The 21,858-nt window shown below is 51.8% G+C and overlaps 4 protein-coding genes across 6 annotated transcripts; 2 read left to right on the top strand and 2 right to left on the bottom strand.

Moving 5' to 3' along the window:
* The first annotated feature begins 32 nt into the window (after nt 1-32).
* On the top strand, nt 33-2,936 carry PFN1 (profilin 1). Its single transcript, XM_049861609.1, has 3 exons — nt 33-339; nt 1,792-1,984; nt 2,591-2,936. The coding sequence occupies exons 1-3, from the start codon at nt 208-210 to the stop codon at nt 2,686-2,688; spliced, it is 423 nt and encodes a 140-aa protein (XP_049717566.1). The 5' UTR covers nt 33-207; the 3' UTR covers nt 2,689-2,936.
* A 487-nt stretch (nt 2,937-3,423) lies between these two features.
* Nucleotides 3,424-7,940, bottom strand: RNF167 (ring finger protein 167). 3 transcript variants are annotated; one of them, XM_049861606.1, is made up of 10 exons: nt 7,850-7,940; nt 7,066-7,575; nt 6,903-6,983; nt 5,926-6,051; nt 5,732-5,819; nt 5,522-5,612; nt 5,193-5,298; nt 4,754-4,847; nt 3,984-4,064; nt 3,424-3,907 (listed from the first exon to the last, which is right to left on the bottom strand). In XM_049861606.1, the coding sequence occupies exons 2-10, from the start codon at nt 7,147-7,149 to the stop codon at nt 3,609-3,611; spliced, it is 1,050 nt and encodes a 349-aa protein (XP_049717563.1). In that variant the 5' UTR covers nt 7,150-7,575; nt 7,850-7,940; the 3' UTR covers nt 3,424-3,608. The 3 variants fall into 3 exon arrangements, with proteins under 3 accessions (XP_049717563.1, XP_049717562.1, XP_049717561.1); XM_049861605.1 differs by lacking the exon at nt 7,850-7,940 and adding an exon at nt 7,712-7,787; XM_049861604.1 differs by lacking the exon at nt 7,850-7,940 and having other exon boundaries at nt 7,066-7,705.
* Nucleotides 7,941-8,003: 63 nt separating this feature from the next.
* On the top strand, nt 8,004-11,083 carry SLC25A11 (solute carrier family 25 member 11). The gene is made up of 8 exons (XM_049861607.1): nt 8,004-8,278; nt 8,843-8,995; nt 9,079-9,285; nt 9,461-9,551; nt 9,641-9,731; nt 9,820-9,919; nt 9,998-10,049; nt 10,191-11,083. The coding sequence occupies exons 1-8, from the start codon at nt 8,184-8,186 to the stop codon at nt 10,344-10,346; spliced, it is 945 nt and encodes a 314-aa protein (XP_049717564.1). The 5' UTR covers nt 8,004-8,183; the 3' UTR covers nt 10,347-11,083.
* Nucleotides 11,084-12,819: 1,736 nt separating this feature from the next.
* Nucleotides 12,820-14,924, bottom strand: GP1BA (glycoprotein Ib platelet subunit alpha). Its single transcript, XM_049861602.1, has 2 exons — nt 14,881-14,924; nt 12,820-14,649 (listed from the first exon to the last, which is right to left on the bottom strand). Exons 1-2 carry the CDS (start codon nt 14,896-14,898, stop codon nt 13,003-13,005), a joined length of 1,665 nt encoding a protein of 554 aa, XP_049717559.1. The 5' UTR covers nt 14,899-14,924; the 3' UTR covers nt 12,820-13,002.
* Nucleotides 14,925-21,858: the final 6,934 nt, after the last annotated feature.

The following is a 21,858-nucleotide window of genomic DNA, read 5'->3' as shown; positions in this document are numbered from 1 at the left end:
CCATTGCAAATAAAAATCTAGTTGGCGGGGGGAGGAGGAGCAGGAAGTGGCGGTGCGAGGGCTGCTGCACAGCTAGCAGAGCCGCGGTCCGGACGGCAGCGCGTGCCCCAAGCTCCCCGCCTCCCCCCGCGCCCGCCAGCCCCAGGCAGTCCGAGCTCAGCCCGCGGCCCCAGCAGCAGCACCGAGAGCAGCCCCAGTAGCAGCGCCATGGCCGGGTGGAACGCCTACATCGACAACCTCATGGCGGACGGGACCTGTCAGGACGCGGCCATCGTGGGCTATAAGGACTCGCCCTCCGTCTGGGCCGCCGTCCCCGGGAAAACCTTCGTCAACATCACGGTACTGCGAAGCCTGCGCGGTCTGGGGGACTGGCGGGGCTTGGAGCCTGAGGGAGGGACTTGGGTGGGGGCGGGCGCGGTCTGAGGAGAGCGGTGAAAGGCCGTGACCCGGTCCTTGCCCGGGAAGCGGCACGAATGGCGGCTGCATGGGAACGCATCCATGCATTGCCCGCCAGGGTCCTACGCCCCAGGCGGCGGCGCCCATCCCGCCGGCCGCCCCGCTTTCCGCGACGGGGCGTTACATCCGGGGCACAGGGCGGGGAGGGGCGCGCCTCCCGGTGCGGCGGCCCACTTCCGCCTCCTCCAGGGCGCGGCGGGCACGCGCTGCAATTTCCAGCAGAAATGATGATTGAGAAGGGGCTAGGGGACCCCTGAATCCCCTGTACTACTTCCGGCTTCCAGCACGCGTCCCCTCCACCATTGTTCCCCTACACGGGAGGGAGCCCCGGACGCGTGGTCTGGGTCCCATGCCGGCCCTCCATGGGCTCCGTGCCCCTCCCAGCTCCGTTAGAGAGGGCGAGGCCGCCACACGCCCCCCTAACTCGGCACGTAGGACCCAACATTCCTCTGAGGTCAATCCCGGAAGTCCCCTCGCCCTCCGTTCCCGCCACCCACTGGGGCCTAGAGCGGGGAACTTTGTGAGAAGTTCTGGTCTAGTACAAGTTGAGGAATAAGGGATGACTATCGCTGTCCCATCACCACCTCCCCAGTCCACACTGCCCGGAAGTGGGGAGGGGGAGCGGAAGTTCGAAAGGGGGGAAGGGGATTTCCGGGCGGGAGGGGACCGGATGTGGGGGTTTGGGGTGTAAGGGGGAGAAGGGTTCCCTGGGGTAGCTAGAAGGGAGAGCTGACTGGCCGGGTATGGCCTGGGGCATACTTCAAAAGTTTTCCAACTTTCCCAGAGAGCCTCCAGGGGTCTGCTTCCTCATCTTGGGGCACAGACACCTGGACCTAAACTCTAGGTTACTTGGAGACCCAGGCGTCCGGGTCCCTAACAACAACTGCAGAACCTTTGACCAAATAAGGACAAAGTTGCTTCTCATGCCTCACCCGCCCCCTCCCTTCTCCTCTCTGCTTCTGCTTTTCCTGAAGGAGAGTTTTGAGCATCCAAAGGCTCCCCACTCTATTCCACCCCAGTCTTCTCCCTGACTTTTGGTCCCCTTTAATTCCTGGGTTTGCCTCCCTTATTAAAATCCGAGATCTAAGTCTCCAGAGGGATATGGCACCCTCTTTTCCCTATTACCATTCTCTAGGTTTGAGGATCATGATTTTTTGTGCATTAACTTCCCAGCCTTAGGAGTTTTTCAAATTTCATGGATTTACACAAAGCGAATATCTCTCCTTCCTGGGGGTTCTAGCTCCCTGAGAAGTGGAAGGAAGGTGGGTCCTTGTAGAACAGAGTGGGAACCTTGGTGCACTGACTCCCTTGATAGGTCCTTGGTTCCCTTTTCAGCCAGCAGAGGTTGCAGTTCTGGTTGGCAAAGATCGGTCAAGTTTTTTCGTGAATGGGCTGACACTTGGGGGCCAGAAATGTTCTGTGATCCGGGACTCACTGCTGCTGGATGGGGAATATACCATGGATCTTCGCACCAAGAGCACTGGCGGAGCCCCCACCTTCAACCTCACTGTCACCATGACTGCCAAGAGTGAGTTTCTGACCCTTATCACTGCTCTGCCTCTGAGATCCTTAACATATTTCCTTCAGTTTTTGTTTTCTGTCTGTGGTTCCCAATGTGAAGGGAAGCAGACCAGTACTCCCAGTTCTGGATGCTAGGATGTTTTGTCTCAGTTCCTCATCTCGTAATTTAAAGAAGCTGAAACCACATTACCTCCTGAGTTCGTTTCTGCCTTGAGCCTTCTTTTCTGCTTAGAAACTGTTTTCACAGAAGAGGTAGAATGTTGGGGTTGTAAGCCATCATTTAAGCTCTCATCTTTTGAGCCTTTTTTTTGTTAAAACCTGAGGTGGCAGGCTCATCCAGAGCCCTCTCTGGCCTGAACATGAGTCAACAGTCCACTAGCCTTTGACCCCTAAATTTTAGCCTGTTCTTCCCCAGCCTTTTAAGCTTGATTTTTCTCCTTTTGAAAAGCCCTATTGTTTCAGGGTGACTGACAGCCTGCCTGTGTGTATGGGAGGGGAGGGGTTGGAAGGGATGAGGTTGGGTTACAGCCCCCAGGGCTGGACAGCTGCTGAACAGCTGGCAGGGGGTGTAATTGTGACACCTGGGTACTAGCCTCCTTTCTCTTTTCTCCAGCGCTAGTCCTGCTGATGGGCAAAGAAGGTGTCCACGGTGGTTTGATCAACAAGAAATGTTATGAAATGGCCTCCCACCTGCGGCGTTCCCAGTACTGACCTCGTCTGCCCCTTCCCCCCACCACTTCCCACTGCTTCTGCACCCCTCTCCTGCCCATACACACATACACCATTTTTATTTTTTGGGCCATTACCCCACACCCCTTATTGCTGCCAAAACCATGTGGGGCGGGGGCCGGGGCTGGACGGACAGACACCTCCTCCTACCCATACCCCTCCTGTGTGTGGTTGGAAAATTTTTTTGTTTTTTGGGTTTTTTTCTGAATAAAAAAGATTCTACTAACAAGGTGCTGTGTGATTTTAGCCTGAGTGTCAGGATCGGGGAAAGGCACCATGAATGGTCTCTGTCCTGGCTTGGTGACTGGGAGGAAGATTGAGGCACTACTGAGTTCAGGAATTGAGTTTGCCTCCATGTCCAAGACTAAGCACCTGCCTCAGGCCTTCCTGGCTTGGGGGCCCGGCCTCCCAGAGTGGCAGTGCCACAGGTTCTTACTCCTCAGCGTGCTGGGTGCATTGGGGGGTAATGGAATAGAGCCATCCAGGCCAGAGAATGGGCCCAGGCCTGCAGGCAAGGCAGGACAAGTTGAGTCATCCCCACGTGTGGGTGGGGCTCCCCCTCTGAGTCAGTGAGTGCCTACTGGGGCTGTCCCCATGACTACAGGTTAGTCTCTCCCAGAACCCTCTGCCAAGCAGGATTAGAAAAAACTATGGCAAAAAAGGGGGTGATTACCCCAAAGGATAAGTTCACCTGTGTAAGGCTGATCTCACCCTTAGTCCAGAAAAACAATTTTATTAAAAAGTGAAAACCCAGTCCCTTTGCCCCTCCCCAAACCGCTCAAAAGGATGGGGTGGGGTAAAGGAGAAACCTGGGGCTGGAATGTCCCCTACCTCCACATAGAAGACCAGAGGGAAGAAGAGGGGCTGTGCAAATAGGTCACTGGAGATGGGGGGAAGGGATATTAGACCAGTATGGCAGCTGAAGAAGGAGAGGGTGGGGCATCTGCAGGCCTGGGAGAAACAAGAGGGGCTGGGGCTAGGGAGCCAAAAGAGGTGGGAAGAGTGGGGCTAGAGCCCAAGAGTGGGGTCCGTTCTGTGGCTGGGTGGTCCCTTGGCTCCCCTTCCTCATCACCCTCCTCTTGCCCCTGAGTTTCTTCCTCCTGATCCTCTTCACCAGGACCCCGGTGGACGGGCTGCTTGCAGATGGGGCAGGTCTTCCGGGTCTGAGTGAGCCAGGGGTCCACACAGCGGCTGTGGTAAGCTGGGGAGAAGAATGAGGTGAGGCCGCTGACGCCTGCTGGGGGGGTGGGTGCGTGGACACGGGGTGAGGACCTCACCATGAGCACAAGGGAGCACCCTCAGTTTGTCCCCATCCTCATACTCGTCCAGACAGATGGCACAGACATCATACTGGTCTCCTGGAGAAGGAAGAGAAGAGGGGCAGTCACTGACCCATTCTGAACCAAGGCCTACAAGAACTCGTTCTGGAGGCTCAGGGTGGAGCTAAGTTCTGCAAAATGAGTTTCTCGTCTTCAGAGCCAGTGGAAGAGCTAATCTGGGTAGGGTAAGGCCAGGGCAGACACAGAAGAATTTGGGGTTAGAAGAAACAAGCAAAGAAAAGCAGAGGTAAGAAGGGAAGTGGTTTTTTGCGGCGGGGGGGGGGGGCGGGGGGGGGGCGGTGGTGAGGGTAGAGCAATCCGGAGTAGAAGGAGTGGAAATGGGGGCTGGCCCTCTGCCGTAGCCTTATATGGACACTGGAGGCTCCAGGGCTTGACCCAGCCCCTCCTCACCTGTTCCTTCTCAGGCTGAGTCCTCTCATTCCTCCACCCCATTTTCCACCTCTACCCTCTTTTTCATAAGCAGGGCCTGTCCCTCCTTTTTTTTCCCTCAAATATCTTACTTAATCATCTTTGCTTTCTACTTCCTGTCCTACTCTGCTCTTCATCTCCTTTCCTGTTCTCATTGTATTTGTGGGTAAAAGAAGGTGGCATCTCAGAACTCCCTGATACCTCTCCCTGCCATCGTTACTCTTTCATCTCCTGGGCTCAAATGTCTTCAGAACCGGGTAAGCTGTGGGAGAGGCCCTCCTGCCCCCAACCCTACTCACCCTTCTGATAGTCATGTGTAGGAATCTGTTTGAGCTGCTCTTTGGTCAGTCGATTCCGCTGGAGCCGTTTCCGGTGCTGGATACAACGAACTATCTGGGGAGCGGACGGACCAGCCTTAGGGAACAAAACTGGACCAAAACCAAAAACCAAACCCACTGCCGTCGAGTTGATTCTGACTCATAAACCCTGGTGGTGAAGTGGTTAAGTGCTACGGCTGCTAACCATAAGGGTCGGCAGTTCGAATCCGCCAGGTGCTCCTTGGAAACTCTATGGGGCAGTCCTACTCTGTCCTATAGGGTTGCCATGAGTCGGAATCGACTCGACTGCACTGGGTTTCAAAACTGGACAACCTAGTACAAACCACCTCACCTCCCACTCCAGATCCAGCCCGGCCTTATAGGCCCCACCTCCTCCTATCATGCTCTCTGAGCTACTCACCATCACTGCTCCCATGGCCAACACTAGCAGTCCCACAATCCCTGTGAAAGGGATGAGGTAATAGCCCAAGGGAAAGGTATTGTCTGGGACCAGCAGCACCCGAGCCCTGGCGAAAAGAAGACCAGTGTCAGAAGGACAGGACTGACAAAGGGTTAAAAAAGAAGGACAAAGTAACTGGCTCCAGACAAGGCCCATGGGTGGAGAGGGGGGTGGGAAGAAAGTCAAAAGGCAAGATAGGGCTGAAACTCAATGGGTCAGGGCTGCAAGGCCTGGGCTCCGGTTGGCATGGAACTGCCAAAGGAAGGGTGGGAAGGAGGCACACGTCCTACCCCTTCTCGTAGACGAAGAGGGCACGCAGGTACTCAGAGCTCCTTTCCCCAATAAACACAGATGGGATCCAGATCTGCTGCTGGATTTCCTCTGTAGGAACCAGGGCGTTACACCGGGATCAGTTTCTTTTCCCTAATCCTTCAGCCCTCCCACCACCCCTTGGTCTGAGCGCTACTGAAAACTCAGTTGTCCAGACATCCCGACTTTACCGCTATTCCACACCATGTTCAGAAGTTCGTTGGAATTCACGTTGTGTACCACAGCTGCACCATAACCAGCTTTCTGAGCATTCAGGACCTAAGGACAAGGCAGGGGATAAGAAGCCATCATGGGCCTTGTCTCCCTTCATTCCTGGTGACTTTTTTACCCTCAGCTTCCCAGCTCCCACTTCACATTCAGCAACCTTGAGATCAAAGTTGCAGTCGAATCTTCGAAGCAGTGCAATAAAGACGGACCCATTGACTGGGGCTGGGGGTGGTGGCGCAATGGGGCTGCAGGCATTGGCTGGGTGAGCCTCCACAAGGAACCCCTGAGGAAGAGAAGCAGACAACAGTTGGAAATCTCCTCCCTAGGTTCTGTTCCCACAGAGCCCCTCAAACACACTGACTCCCACATGCTTCACATCCTCCATCCCCACTTCCCTGGTCATTCTTGGGTCTGAGCATCCTACCCCAATCAAAAGTCTAATCTTCCCTTACCCTCCGGAGGATGCAACTACAGCAAACGACAGCCCTTTAGCAGATCCTCCCAGCATCCCTCTCCCTGTCCTAGATGGCCTGACCAGTATCCCATACTCCAAGCTTAATTCACGTTTCCCACTAATTGTAATTCTACTTATCCGTCCGTGTCACTCTGTCAAGTTCTGCTTCACATTCCCTTCTCCAGTAAACACTCAGAGAGCAGGCTCCTCACTTCCATTTCTCCCAGCCCATCTCATAAACGACTATACTATCCATGACCCAAATGAAGTCTTGCTATCGGCAATCTTTGTGATGAAGTATTAACAAAACTGTTTATCCACTTTAATCCTAACAACAACTTGACAGGATTTCTATCATTATCCCACTTTATGGGAAAAATAAGGTTCTGAAAATAATTAACTCGTCCAAGGTCAGACCAGTAATAGCTGGCTTCAGAGACTCTACTGATAAGCGCCACATCGCCATGCCTTTTCTCTTGGTCCGCTTTCAGGCTCCCTCGCAAGGCTGGGAGTTCCAGAGGTGGGCTCTTTTGTCTCTCCCTCTTTTCTGAATTCCACGCTTGACGTGCTCATACCCTTCGTTCCTAACTTGACTATCACCAGCTTCACTAGTGGCAAGGCTTCTCCACCCCTACTCAAGACCGAGGATTTGAGGAAATGAGAAAAGGGAAGAAAATCACCTGGAGTCCCTCCTGGCTCAGGGCTGCCCCAAAAAGTGCCGGGAGGTCTGCAAAATCCATGCTGGTGTTGTGGTCCGAGGTCTGCGGCCAGAGAGTCCACGTCCCTATTCTGCTTGCAAGCCCTCCCTACGGCGCCCTTCCCCCATCCGCCCCTCAGACTCACCGCTCTAATGAGCCCCCGGACGGGGGCCGCTCCCCACAGCACAGCGGCCACAACCACAGGAAGCGGGAAGGCCGCAGGGTGCATGGCAGCGGGAGGGGAGAGGCTGAGGAGCCGCCGCCTGGGTAGCAGGAGCAGAAGCGGGGTTCTGCGTCCTCCTCGCCCCTCCCTCAGGATCCCAGGGGTCCCACTACCCCCAGGTTCCACTTCCTAGCTACATGGGGGCGCCGGAGAAGGAACCTCGACTCAGGGAGTGAGGGAGTCAACCTGTTTTGTAGAGCTGGTAGAGAAACACTAAACGTATCCTTTCCTAGTTTCTAGGTTGAGGATAAAACCGGGAGAGGGGATTGAAGGAAGCAGGGGTGACAGAAAAACTTCTGGAAGGGTGGGGGAGCGCAAGGAGGTGGGACTTCCGGCCAGGTGGGCCGTCTTCCTAGCCCCTGGAAAAAGGCTTCCGGTAGAGAAAGGCAGCAGCTTCAAGCACTGGACGCTCAAGAGGAAGGGCTTCCGGTCCTAAAAGGCCGGTTAAGAGAAAGGTTAGAGACAGAGGAAGTGCTTGAGAAGATGTAGGGAGCACCGATGCCCCAAAAGACGCCCTGATGGTTTCCCCTCTAGTCCTCGGGATCCTGGAACACCCCTGTTTACAAACCTCTCCTCCTCCCTCTGGTTGCCGCCGCCGCCGCCGCGGTACTTCAAGTGTCGCGAGAGCGCTGACTACGTTTTCCCCCTCCCCCCCCCCCCGCTCCGGTTGAAATCTTGCTACATTTATCGCGAGAGACCGCCTAACCTTGGCGGGCCTGGCTCACTCGATCTCGCGAGACCTTCGAACAGCTTCTTGTCTATTTTCCCGCGATTCCAATTCGGTACAAATTGCGCCCACATTCTGGTTTCCCAATATGCCACACCTCTTTCCCCACCCATCCTACAAGCTCCTCCTTCGACTTCGCCTTATTCCCGGCTTCCATTGCGTTGCGCGCCTGCGAGAACTTCCCCGGGTGCCGAACCTGTGAGCCGGAGGGGCGTGCGCGCGCGCCCTCGCCCCTTTGCGCGCGCGGTGTCACCTTGGGCGCGAGCGGGGCCGCGCGCGCACGGGACCGGGAGCCGAGGGGCATTGAGAGGCGATGGCGGCGGCGGCGAGTTCCGGGGCCGGCGGGATAGACGGGAAGCCCCGTACCTCCCCTAAGTCCGTCAAGTTCCTGTTTGGGGGCCTGGCCGGGTAAGCTCAGGCCCCAAGGATGGGAAAGAAGGAGAAAGAAACGGGCGCAAAGAACTGGGCCTTGTTCATCATTGGTTCTGTTGCAGTGAACCGAGCCGGCGCCGGGTCACCGTGGTCGCCAGCGCATTGCAAGGCCCTTGATGGGCTTTTCACGCATTGCAGGGCCCCTCACTGGACTGCATGCAAGGTCCTTACACGGTCCCGTCCAGGCCACAAGAGCTTCCCAACCCATTGCTTGTTTTCGCCGGGCCGTGTGGGGTCCCAGGTCATTACATGACTCTTGCTGGACTACGTGGAGTCTCAGTCTTGCATGCCTCCGTCCCCGAACGCACCCCCAGGTCACTGCTTAAGCCCCATGGAGCTGCGTGAAGCCCGTTCATTGCAGGGCCTCTCTGGACCACTGGCTTTTTCAGACACACAGAGACTTACATGCCTGCCAGCTACCTGGACTCTGTCAGGCCCACGACAGGCCTTGTCTGTTGTAACCCCTTTACTGCCAGGCTCCAGTGATCGTTGGTAGGTCTGTGACACCTGGTGTTTGACTCCACTCCCATCTTCCCCCAGGATGGGAGCTACAGTTTTTGTGCAGCCCCTGGACCTGGTGAAGAACCGGATGCAGCTGAGCGGCGAAGGGGCCAAGACACGGGAGTACAAAACCAGCTTTCATGCCCTCGCCAGCATCCTGAGGGCCGAAGGACTGCGGGGCATTTACACCGGGTACTGGGGCCACAGGATGGGGGGTGGGATTGGGGTTGACAGCTCCACACCTTGGCCTAATGTGCTGGCCCCTCACTCCCTAGTCTGTCAGCTGGCCTGCTGCGCCAGGCCACCTACACCACCACTCGCCTTGGCATCTACACCGTGCTTTTTGAGCGCCTGACTGGGGCAGATGGTACACCCCCTGGGTTTCTGCTGAAGGCTGTGATTGGCATGACTGCAGGTGCAACTGGTGCCTTTGTGGGAACACCAGCCGAGGTGGCTCTCATCCGCATGACCGCTGATGGCCGGTGAGTTCCAGTCCTGAGCCTTCCCCCAGGCCTGTTCCTTGGAATCTAGACACAAAGGTCGGATTTCTGCCACCTGGTTTAGAGCAGAGTGTTTTCTTTTTCTGGCCTCCATTTCTTTGCTCCCGTGGGCAGGGTGGGCCATCCTGAGCTTGGGCTCCTCCTACCTTCCTGCCAGGCTTCCACCTGACCAGCGCCGTGGCTACAAAAACGTGTTCAATGCCCTGTTTCGAATTGTCCGGGAGGAGGGGGTCGCCACACTGTGGCGGGTGAGTGGACTGGAGGGGCTGGAGGTTGCAGGGGCATGGGATCTGATCTTGGACATTTCTGACTCTTCTCCCTTTTTCCCCCACATCAGGGCTGCATCCCTACCATGGCCCGGGCTGTCGTCGTCAACGCTGCCCAGCTTGCTTCCTACTCCCAGTCCAAGCAGTTCTTGCTGGACTCAGGTGAGATCCAGAGCTGGGCCCTCAGCTCCGAGCCTGGCCTGACCAGCTCCAAGCTGACGGTGTGCCACCCCCTGCCCCACTCCCACAGGGTACTTCTCTGACAACATCCTGTGCCATTTCTGTGCCAGCATGATAAGCGGCCTTGTCACCACTGCCGCCTCCATGCCCGTGGACATTGTCAAGACTCGGTGAGTGTGTAGGCCTGGGCCTGAGAATGGTGAGAGGGCCCCCCTTATGTCTGTTATACCCCATCTTCTCTCCACCAGGATCCAAAACATGCGAATGATTGATGGGAAACCGGAATACAAGAACGGACTGGTGAGGAAGCAGGGCCAGGAGCCCCGGACTAGAGGGTCGGATGCCCTGGGGAGGGCTGCGAGGGTAACGGGGCGGGGGGAGGATGTGGGACAGAGCCATCGAGGCCAGGTCCTGGCCCCAGCCCCCTGCCTGTCTGTCTAGGACGTGCTGGTGAAGGTCATTCGCTACGAGGGCTTCTTCAGCCTGTGGAAGGGCTTCACGCCGTACTATGCCCGCCTGGGTCCCCACACTGTCCTCACCTTCATCTTCTTGGAGCAGATGAACAAGGCCTACAAGCGGCTCTTCCTCAGTGGCTGAGGCGGGTGGGGGGCCAATACTGCCGTAGTTGGTGTGCCCCTGGGGGCCTGGACTCTGCTGCCCCGGGCCCCTCTATTTATTTCCCATCCACAGTGTGTGGTTTGTTCCTTTGTCATAAAGGACGTTGGTCTGTTCTACCCTTGCTCCAGTTTGCCCTGCTTGTCCTGATCCTCATGACCTTTCCAAGGAGATCTTCCCTCCTCTTGGGTGTTAGTTTCAGGACAGCAGAAGGTCTCTTCCTCAGTGGAGACGCTAAGGCCAAGCCGAGGGGCCAGGAGAGAGCAGAAGCTACTCACAGTGGTTGAAGCGGCTGCAGTGGGAGGATGTGGCCCTCCCTCCTTCCATCTCATTGAGGGCTTACTCAATAAATTGGATTGATGACACTACCCCCAAATCTGGAGCATCGTAGGGGTCAGAAGCGGGAGGAGACTGGACAGGGAAGCTGGTGCCCCTGGAGAACAGGAACTGGAGTGTTTCAGAAAAATCATTAAAGAAAAAGCACCCACGGGTATTATGCAAATACTGTGTAAATTAGCCAAGTCTCAGAAGCTGATAGAGTGAGGAAACCCAAAACTCCAGGTTCATCTGTTGCTTTCCAGCTTCTTGCCCAAGAATGTGACAGACGGCTCAAATCATCTCACTTAACCCCTGTAAAAGTTTATGGGGTCTGGTCCCTGCTTCTGCAGCCTGATGGGGGAGGGAGTAAAGAGACTGAGAGGGGAACAGATGTTTGAAGGTTGGAGCCAGTGGGGGATGAGGGGATAGGGCTTGGGGTGAGCACAGGAGCCAGGCCCCCAAAGCCTGGAGGCTTGAGGAAAGGGAGGATGTTGGCTGGAGACTTGATCTGGTCCCCTGCCTGAGGAAAGTGACTGCCTTCGCCGTTTCTTGAGATTTGTGGTTCCCAAGCCCTGCCATCAAGAAACCTAAAAACCTCTTGGGGCATATAAAGGCATGGGAAGGTCAAACTGGGAGGAGATCTGGGCAGCAGGAGGGCTGAGGGCTTCATGCCAGGCTGGGGGACAGGCAGGCAGCAGGTGGGAGCTCTCCCCTTGGCAGAGTCCCCTTGTGGTCAGAGAGGCGGTAGTGCCCAGCAGCCTGATATCCTGCTTGGTTCTTCCTAGCCCTGCTTCCCTTCTCATCTCCATGCATACCCTGTGCTGGCCACTTCGAGATACTTGAAGCCCAGACCATTCTTGAGTTTCAGGGTGAGATGGGAAGATGTCACAGAAGTGATTAGGAGCCGGGAGTGAAGCAATAGGTAGGTGCAGGAGAGCTTGGAGCACCTGGCCTAGCCCAAGGGCAGGAGAGGCTTACACAGTGGCAGGTAGACTGGCTGGGGCGGGAGGAGGGGACGGGGGTAGCCCTGGCTAGAGCGAGAGCAGAGGCTTAGAGGAGAGGCAGTGCTGGGGAGCAGGTAAACTGGTAAGTGTGTAACTGCTGGAGCATAAATTGTGAACTGTGTCGGGAGAGACGACGCTGGACTGTTAGGTGGCGTCAGTGCGTGGACGTCCTCGATTGCTGAGCTGAGGAGCGTGGCCTGTACCAGGGAAGAGGTCAGAGCAGGAGAATTTCGGTCAGAGTTTCAAGTTAGGAAGATGTAGCACCATCTGGAGGAGGAGTCTCCATGGAGCCAAGAAGGCCCAGCCTTTACCCCCATTTCCTGGGCCTGAAACCCTGGGTTGGGCTGGAGACCAGGCAGCAGGTGAGAATGCCCTGCCAAGTGTAATAAGGGGAATGGCAGCACCTCTGGCACAGGGGTTAAGTGGCTCCATTTGCCTGCATCCTAGCTTGAGAGCAGGAAACGAGACCCTTCGATGAAACCCACCAAGATGGAACACACAGCCAGGCCGCCTGAGTGGTGCGAGAGAGCTGCATTTCTGGGCCTGCAGATGTGAGCGGGTCCCCGCTTCCCTCCCCCAGCACTGCAGGCTGCGGACAGTAGGCCTCAGCGGTGTCACTAAACACCAGGGAGACCTATGGCTCTTGGGGTGGCCTGAAGGAGAGGGGAGGGCAGGAGCTGGGTGAGAAAGATAACACCACATGCAGGGGAAACGCAGGCTGAGACTAGGGGCTGATTGCATGAGTAATAGTGAATAGCAGCGGCCCCTTGGGGCCTCGGGAATTCTAGTGGCAGGTGCCCCAGCCACTCTCTCTTCAGAAGAAAATGAACTTTTTTATTATTTTTTGTTATACAAATAATATACCATGATGGAAAAAAACTAGGAAATGCTAAGTGGAGAAAAAAAAAAAACACCCATATTTACATCACGCAGAGACAACCAATGCTCACATCTTGATAAAGCTTTTTCTAAGCTTTCCTTTACGCATGGAACACGGGGAAACCATGTGGTGTGCTGTTTATTATTTGCTTTTTCCTAAAACTCTTCCCGACAGAGATGGTAATAATTACGTGGCCTAAGAACACCCCCCACCCCGCCCCACCCCACCCCCACCCATGCAACTGAATCTGTGGCCCACCCAACCCCCATCTTGCTGCCCTTCCTGGTTTGCTGTGCCTGTGGTGTGAAGAGGAGGCTTGTGATAAAAAGTAATTAAGACCTCCCCCTGATGCTTGGCTCCTTATCCACCTACCCACAGCTAGATCTCCATAGGAAAGCTCCTCAGGGCCTCTCTAAGGTCCCCAAACCACCCACCCTCAGAGGCTGTGGCCAGAGTACCTAATAGCCACTGTGCCCAGCAAGTCTTGACCACGACCCAGACTCAGGGCTGAGGGTTGCCGTCTTGCCATCAGAGGCCCCACACGGCCACTGGGCCGTACCCAGAGGAAGAGGCTGGAGCGGAAAGTGGGGAGTGATCCTTGAAGAAAGAGGAGCCAGGCCTGGGACACGGTCACTTGCCTTCCCCTCTGCAGCTCCAGATGTGCGGTGTACACAGCTGCAGCCTGGGGTCTCAGGCGCTGCAGCCAGATCAGCAGCCAGATGAGGACCACAGAGGCAAACAGGAGCCAGAGGAGACCCAACACGTAGAAGCCCAAGGGGAGGAGGCAGCAAAAGTCGGGGTGGAGAAAAGGGTCATTTCTGGAAGTATCCACATTCCCTTGAGCCACCCCACGGATGTTCAGGAAGTTGAAAGGTTCGAAGGTAGTAGGGAGTGAGGTGGGTTCTGGACTGGTTGGCATAGTAGTCATTTCTGGGGTGGCTGCGGTTGTGGTGTGTTCTTTAGTGAGTTTTGGAATTTCAGAAAATGTGATAGATTCTGCGGTATTTGGGAATATGGTGGAATCTGAGAGCTCTTCGGTTGTGAATGTAGTCTGTATTATAGGGAATCGTTGGAGTAGAGTCGAGTAGAGCGTATGGTTACCTGAAGAAGCAATAGATTCTGTATGGGCTTCAGTGTCAGTAGAGAGTCTGACCACAGCCGTGGTGGCAGGTACCTTATCAACGTTTTGGTACTCTTCATCGTCATAGTTGTCATAGTCAGAGTCATCACCAGGGGTGGCGCAACCCTTCCCTTCGTAGGTGTAGACGGGTACGTCAGATAAGTTGGCACACTGCACACTGGCTACATTGGGAGTCATGGCCTTGACCTCCATACCTTCTTTCCATAAGTAGACATTTTGCTCATTGTCACGCAGCCAATTACGGAAATAGAGAATCTCACAGTTGCAGACCCAGGGGTTGCTGTGGAGGAAAGCGAAAGGCAGGATGGAGTCCCCAAAGAAGTCCTTTGGTATTGTGCGCAGACAGTTCTCTTGGAGGTAGAGTGTGTCTAGGTCATCCAGCCCATTCAGGAGTCCAGGGGGCAGCTCGTCCAACTCGTTGTTAGCCAGATTGAGCTTCTTCACCCTGGGTGTGCTTGCCAGAAGCCCTGGGGGCAGAGCCTTCAAGTGATTGCCATGAAGATAGAGCTCTTGCAGTTGGCTCAGGCCATCCAGGGCCCCTGAAAATAAGGCCAGCTGGTTGAAGGAGACGTCCAGGCTAATGAGAACTGGCAGTGCCCGCCCTAGTGGGGGCAGGCTTTTTAGCTGATTGTGTGATAGATCCAGTGTCTTCAGCTGTGACAGTATCCCATCAGTCTGCAGGTTGGCCAGCTGGCAGTGATCCAGGCGCAGCTGGATGAGGTGAGTTAGATTCACCACGGATGCTGTGGAGAAGGTGGCCAGCGGGTTTTCATCCAGGTACAGGATGGCTGTGTCTGTTGGCAGGTCTGGGGGCAGCACCTTCAGCCCCAGCTTCTGACAGTTCACTAACACCTTGCTGTCCACTTCGGATACATCACAGATGGACTGGAGATGTGAGGGGCTTGGCAACAGGAGCAGCAAGAAGAGGAGAAGCATGGGGACCTGTGGGCGAGGGGGACTTGAGCGGATGCACCACCAGCCACTGGCATCATTCCCCCTGTCCCTTGGCCCTGCTGCAGCCTCCAGGTTCCCTTTCCAAAACTCAGCTTCCACACCTCCCAGCCTCCCCACCCTTGCACCCAAAGCCCAAACTACCCCTCACAAGTCCTTGGCTCTTATCCCTCCCTCAGACCCCCCCCGCCACCACCTCCCTGCACCCCAGCCCCAGCTTACAGAGAGGCAGAAAGACATCTGAAGACACAGAGCTTCTTCTAGGGTGTGACTTGGTCCTTCTGTCTTCCAGCCCCAGGGAGGGCCTGGCAAAGGGCAGGAAGGGGCTGGGGATGGGGAGGAAATGCCAGCCTGATAGGGTCCCCAATGACCTAGGAACAAAATGTCCCTCCCAGACACAGGCCCTTATCAACTCCCTCCACAACTTCCCCCAAACACTCCTTTTGGTTCTGCACTCTTCCACTTTCCTTCCACACTGGGGAGATCAGGATGGACGCTTTCAGCCACCTGTATCCATCTTTTAAAAACCTCCCCAGCTGCCACCCTGTCTCTTCTCCTCTTCACAGCTACATTCTTTGTTGTCTTATTTGCCCTTGAGTTGATTCTGACTCATGGAGACCTGATGTGTTACAGAGTAGAGTTACTCCATACAGTTTTCAAGGCGGTGACGTTTTGGAAGCAGATTGCCAGGCCTGTCTTCCAGTGTGCTTCTGGATGGGTTCCAACCACCAATGTTTCGGCTAGTAGTTGAGCACTTAACTGTTTGTGCTACATTCTTAGAGTTGCCTAATTTTAACTCTCTACGTGCCTTGCCTCCCTCTGCCTCCTCATCCCACTCCAGGCTGGCTTCTCCCCCTGCTCCACTGACTCAGTTCTTGCCAAGGCCACCAGTGCCCTCCATCTTCCAGACACTTCTCCAGTATGATCGTACTTGATGTAGCTTGTAAGCTCATGGCCACACTGTCCTTGGAATTGCCATTTGGCCTTTATGACACTGTGACTTCCCTGGTTTCCCCTTACCTCTCAGTCTCGTTTATGGACTCCTCTGCACTTGCTGAAAACTTAACATGCCCCAGGATTTGACCTTGAGCCCACTTCTTCTTCTTTTTGTTTTTTGGTTTTTATCACTGAGATTTATTTATTTTGGTCTTCTATCATGCATTAGGTGAAAGTTTACAGAGCAAATTCGTTTCCCGTTCGATAGTTTGTACATTAAGGGTTCCATGATGTTGGTGTCATTCCTCATAGTGTGCCAGCACTCCCCCATTTCCATCCTAGGTTCCTTATTTCCTCTCGTCCTGAATTGCTCCCCCTTCCTGCCTTCTCGTCTTTGCTTTGGGACAAATGTTGCCCTTTTGATCTCATGTAATTGATTGTGCTAAGAAGCATGTTCCTCTCGGGTGTTACTATTTTATGGGCCTGTCTATGCTGTGACAGGCCCATAAGGATGGTCTCTGGGGATGGCTTCACTTCCAGTTCAGAAGGATGTTTTAGGGCCATAGTCTTGGGGGTTCTTCCAGTCCCTGTCAGGACAGTAAGTCTGATATTTTTTGTGAATTTGATTGTTTGTTCTACAATTTTTCTCCTGCTCTGTCTGGGACCCTCTGTTGTGATGTCAGCCAGAGTGGTTGGTAGTGGTTGTGGGGCACCATCTAGTTCTTCTGGTCTTGGGTCGTATAGGCTGTGGTTCATGTGGTCCATTAGTCCATTAGTCCTTTGGACTAATTGCCCCTTGGGTCTTTGGTTTTCTTAATTCTCCTTTGCTCTTCACGGTAAGAGACCAATAGTTGTATCTTAGATGGCTGCTTTCAAGCTCTTAAGACCCCAGAAGGTACTTGCCAAAGTAGGATGCAGAACTTTTCTTTATGAACTATGTTGTGCCAATTGACATAGATGTCTTCCGAGTCTATGGTCCTTCACCTTTGAGCCTAGAAACTTCGTCCCCTGAGGTTTTTGGTTATTTCTAAGAAGTTGCCCTGACAGTAGCCCTTGTGTGGCCTATTGTTTATAATAATGTATGTAGAAATATCTACCACCAAACCTATATCTGCAGATGAGTGTGCTCCCTTATACCCTCGCACACCTCTTGGCATATATATCTACCTATGTGTCCATTTGTGAATTAGTGTTTGTTATACTATTGTTGCAAGATTGTCTAGGCTGCAGTAACTACGTTTTTGCCCTTTGTTCTTTCATTCCTTTCAGTGTCCTCCCATGCCTTGGTCATGTTTTGCTGACTTCCCCCATATTTCGTGTTGCCTTTCCCTTCATCAATATTAACATGTGCCTACTATTTGGTAATTTTCCCTCCCTCTTTCCGCTCCCCCATCCCTGGTAATCATCAAAGTTTTTTTGTTTTTTTCCCTCATGTGCAAACCTTTTCTTGTTTCTTTATAATAGTGGTCTCATATAATATTTGTCCTTTTGTGATTGACTCAACATAGTGTCCATGGGCCCTCTTCTTTTTTCTGCTACACAAGCACCTTATCCAGTTCCTTGCCACCTATACCCCAAAACAAACCAAACACATTGCTGTTAAGTTGATTCTGACTCAGCGATCCCATAGGACAGAGTAGAACTCTGCCCCATAGAGTTTCCAAGGCTGTATTCTTTACGGAAGCAGACTGTCACATCTTTCTGCCATGGAGCAGCAGGTAGGCTCAAACCACCAATGTTTCACCTTTTAACCACTGCCTCACAAGGGCTCCTGGTTGTTGTTCTTATGTGGCATCAGGTCAATTCTGAGTCGTAGTGACCCTATATACAACAGAACAAAACACCGCCCGGTCCTGCGCCATCCTCATAATTGTTGGCTATGTTTGAGCCCATTGTTGCAGCCACTGTGTCAGTCCATCTCATTGAGGGTCTTCCTCTTTTTTGTTGACCCTCTACTTTACCAAGCCTGATGTCCTTCTCCAGGGATTGGCCCCTCCTGATAACATGTCCAAAGTAAGTGAGATAGAGTCTCGCCATCCTTGTTTCCAAGGAACATTCTGCCTATATTTCTTCCAAGACAGACTTGTTAGTACTCCTTGCCTATCCCCAGTAACTCTCAAACGTTTCTCTCTGACCCAGACCCATCTCCTGAGACCTAAACACGTATGTCCAACTGCCTTTTGTACTTCTCCACATGGATGTTCCACAGGCACTAAAACAATATGCTCAAAGCAGAGCTTATCATCTGTTATGGATTGAATTGTGTCTCACCAAATTATGTGTTGGAATCCTAACTCCTGTATCTATGGATGGAATCTTATTTGGAAATAGGATTTTCTTTCTTATGCTGATAAGGCTGTATCAGTGTATGTGTGTCCTAAATCTAATTGCATCTGAGTTATAAGGCGTAGCATAGACACAGAGACAAAAGAGAAGAAACAGGGAAGACAGATGCCACATGGAGATCAATCATGGAACTACAGAAGCTGAAAGAGACAAAGATTTTCCCCCAGAGCCAACAGAGAGAGCCTTTCCCTAGAGTTGGCCCCCTGAATTCGGAATTTTAGCCTCCTTAACTGTGAAAAAATAAATTTTCGTTCTTTAATGCCACCTACTTGTGGTATTTCTGTTACAGCAGCACTAGGAAGCTAAGACCTCATCTCTCCAAATAGCTCCTTCCCCTGTGTTCTCCAGCCTAGTGAAGGGACCCTCTTCTACTCATTTATCTAGCCAGTCAATCAGTACAGACAAAAGCCCTGATGGTCATCCCTAACTCCTTCCCTCCTTCATCCCCACAACCAACCTATCACCAAGTCCTGGTGATTTTACTTTCTAATCTCTCTTGAGTCCACTCCTCTCCATCCCCACTGCCATCATTCCTAGTCCATGGGCCATCTTCTCTCTACTGCTTCACTGCCACAGCCTCCCATCTGGCCTCCGTTTCTCTCTATTTCCCACCAGACTTGTCTTTCAGACCTGCACATTTGCTCCTGTCCTGCTGCTGCTCAGAACCTATCAATGGCTCCTTAGAGCTCTCAGGAGGAAGTCCAGAATTCCCAACAGGGCCCACAGAGTCCTGCATGAAGCTGACCTTTGCGGTCCAGCCCCATCTCTTTCCCTTCCACTTTTTACTTGGGATTATGCTCTTTTCCCAGCCTGGTTTTTCTCCGCACCTCTTGCCCTCTCCTGCCTAATTCTAACTCATCTGGCAGGCCCAGCTTAGAATTTCTTCCTCTGAGAAGACTTTTCTGACTTCCCAAGGCCCGGCCTGGTGTCTATTTCAGAAAGTCAGCTGCCATGTTAGTTGGTCACTACCCCTTTGAATGATAAAAATGCCCCACCTACTGTCCCCCAGTAGGGACACCAAATGCAACCACATGAGCCTGCTGCATCACTGGTGACTGGACCTGGGGTGGATGCTTGAGCCAGATGCAGTTAATCCACAGATTTGCCCTTTATATAAATAACTAAAAAAAAATTGAAGATGTGGAGAACGTGAGGCAGTGAGCATTGGGAAGGGAAGTAGAACGTTAAGTGCGGAAAAGGCACGGCATGGAGGACAGCTCTGAGGCTGTTGATTTTCACTGCGTTGGTATCCATTAGGGTTTTAGTTATAAGCAACAGAAATTTGGCTAATTTAGGCTGAAAAGAAATTTATTAAAAATACATTGGCTACTTCACAAAATTCTCAGTAAGGGCTGGACAAGCAGACTTGGAGCTAGGTAGCCAGGAACAGTGCCCAGAGCCAGGCTGCAGAACCAGTCTGGTGAGCAAAACTCTTCCTGATGCAAGACCAGGTCACTGGAGTTTGCACCAACCACTGAACTGTTGAGCCGGAACTCAGCATTCCCACAACCTCCACTGCTGCAGAGAGAGAACCCTGCACCATTCCTACTTCCTCGTGATATTAGTCCCTGATTCAAAGTCTAGGTGGGAGTCCATCTGGTCACGTGCTTTTGTCTCTGCTGCAAGAGAGTTGGGAAAGCAAGCATCTAGCACTTTCAGCTTATGTAGTAAGAGGCAGGTTCTGCTTCTCCAGAGATTCCTAAGTTGAAGGACTTTCCAAACATAGAAATGAGATTCATATGCTTTGGCACCGACTGAGATGATCCTATGTCTTACCTTCTTCAAATCACAAGCGTCCTGAATTAATACATTTTCAAATTTTGCCTCTTTGAATGCTTGGGAGTAACCCTACTTGGTCATCATAAATTTTTCTTTTAATATAATTCTGGATTGATTTGTTTACAGTTTATTTAGAACTTTTGCATCTAAGTTCAAAAATTGGAGTGCCCCACAGATTTCTTTTTGGAGGTTTTGCCTATTTGTTCGTTTGTTTATTTTGCTATTAAGGTTATGATAGCTTTATAAAATCCATTAGTAAGGTTTCTATTCTCTGGAACAGTTTATAGATCATTTTCTGTTCTATGTAGTTTTGGTTGGAATTCACCTATAAAACCATCTGGACCTGATGTCATTTGAAGGATAGCTCTTTGAATACCTTTATAACCCCTACAATAATTATTGGTCTGTTTAGATTTCTAATGTTGAGTCAATTTTCATAATTTATATTTCCTTAGAAAATCATCTATTTTGTGCAGGTGCTCAAATTTATTATCGTAAGGTTGTAGATTTATACTTTTACCGCTTGTTAAAATCTCCGTATCTGTAGTCATGACCTCTAATGTCATTTATTTGTATTCTCTCTCTCTCTCCCTTTCGTTCCTTCATCACACTTGGCAAAGATTCGTCTGCTTTATTGGATTTATTAAAAAAATCACATTCTGGTTTTATTAATCAAATGCTATTTTTTTAATTTTCTTTTTGATTAATGTCTATTTTTATTTTTAATAATTTCTCCTACTTTGGGCTTATTTTAAAGTTATAGTTCTGCCTTGAACTGAAATCTTAGTTCACTTATTTTCAACCTTTCTTGCTTTTTCAGTAAAAGCATTTAAATTATGTTTTGTATGAGTACTGCTTTGTGACACCCCACATAATTATTTGCAATATTTAAAAATTTTCACCCAGCATCCATTCCTCCTTGATAGAGATAGGTAGATAGGCAGCTGCCATTCAGTAGACTCATGGTGACTTTATGTAGACTAGGATGATACCTTGCCCAGTCCTGTGTCACCCTCATTATGGCCGGCATGTTCGAGTCCATCGTTGCAGCTATTGTGCCAATCCATCTCACTGAGGCTCTCCCCAACCCTCACTTGGCCCTCTACTTCATCAGACATGATGTCCTCCTTCAGGGATTGATCCCTCCTATTGACGTGCCCAAAGCAAGCAAGTCAGACAGTGATCTTTTGTGAGCCATAAGGTTTTCATTAGTTAATTTTCAGAAGTAGATTGCCAGGCCTTTCTTCCCATTCTGTCTTAGTCTGAAAGCTCTGCTGAAACCTGTCCACCATAGGTGATCCTGCTGGTATTTGAAATACTGGTGGCATGTTTTCCAGCATTGGATCAACATGCAAGCCACCACAGTATGACAAACTGACAGACAGGTGCTGGCTTCCTTGATATGAGCACTCCAATTTCCTTATAGTAGATTATGTCTTCCCAAATGAGGGCAAACTTAATGGGACTATAAAAGTAGCCACCCTGGCCTCTCACTATGGAAACCAAAGACATCTTTGGAAGTTCCTTTTACTAGATCGTCCCTGTCACCACCTGAGTTCAGCCCAGGTGTATGAACTAATCATGGACAGCTGAACTCACTCTCCTAAGATTTTCAATGGTGAGTGAAGTGACAGAAGAAGACAAAGTAGAACTGGACTTCCTTCATTTCAGCAAAGTGCTCAGGAAAGCAGGAGAGACGTTCCTGTTACTAAGGCCCTCAGAACTCTCTGATTCCTGAGTAGTCCTGGATTGTCAATGTTTTCTTGAATCCTGTGAGCTCCTGCATTATCTTTCCAAGAATTCTCTTTTGGATTAAGGTAGTTAGAGTTGATTTCTATTGCATGCATCCAAAGAAGTCTAATCCAGTGCTCTAGGTGTGGTTCATTTCTAAAGAGTCTTTGTACAAGACGTTAGTTGGAGGTGTACCCAAGTTCCATTTAACTTTTCCTTTCTTTCTTTTGGGAAACTACTCCTAAGCCATCCTTAGCATTTTTGGTGGCATTGACTCCATCCCATTTGCATGACTGGACTTAAATCATTCACTAGACTCCGTCCTCATGACACACTTAAGGGCCCAAACAACTACCCTGACATAAGTCATGGTGATTGGTCCAGGGACAGAAATGAGAAGTAAGTTGG

Source organism: Elephas maximus, chromosome 19, assembly GCF_024166365.1.
Source record: "Elephas maximus indicus isolate mEleMax1 chromosome 19, mEleMax1 primary haplotype, whole genome shotgun sequence".
NCBI classification, from domain to species: domain Eukaryota; kingdom Metazoa; phylum Chordata; class Mammalia; order Proboscidea; family Elephantidae; genus Elephas; species Elephas maximus.
The sequence above is the reverse complement of the archived record's forward strand: the minus strand, read 5'-3'. Positions and strand labels throughout refer to the sequence as shown.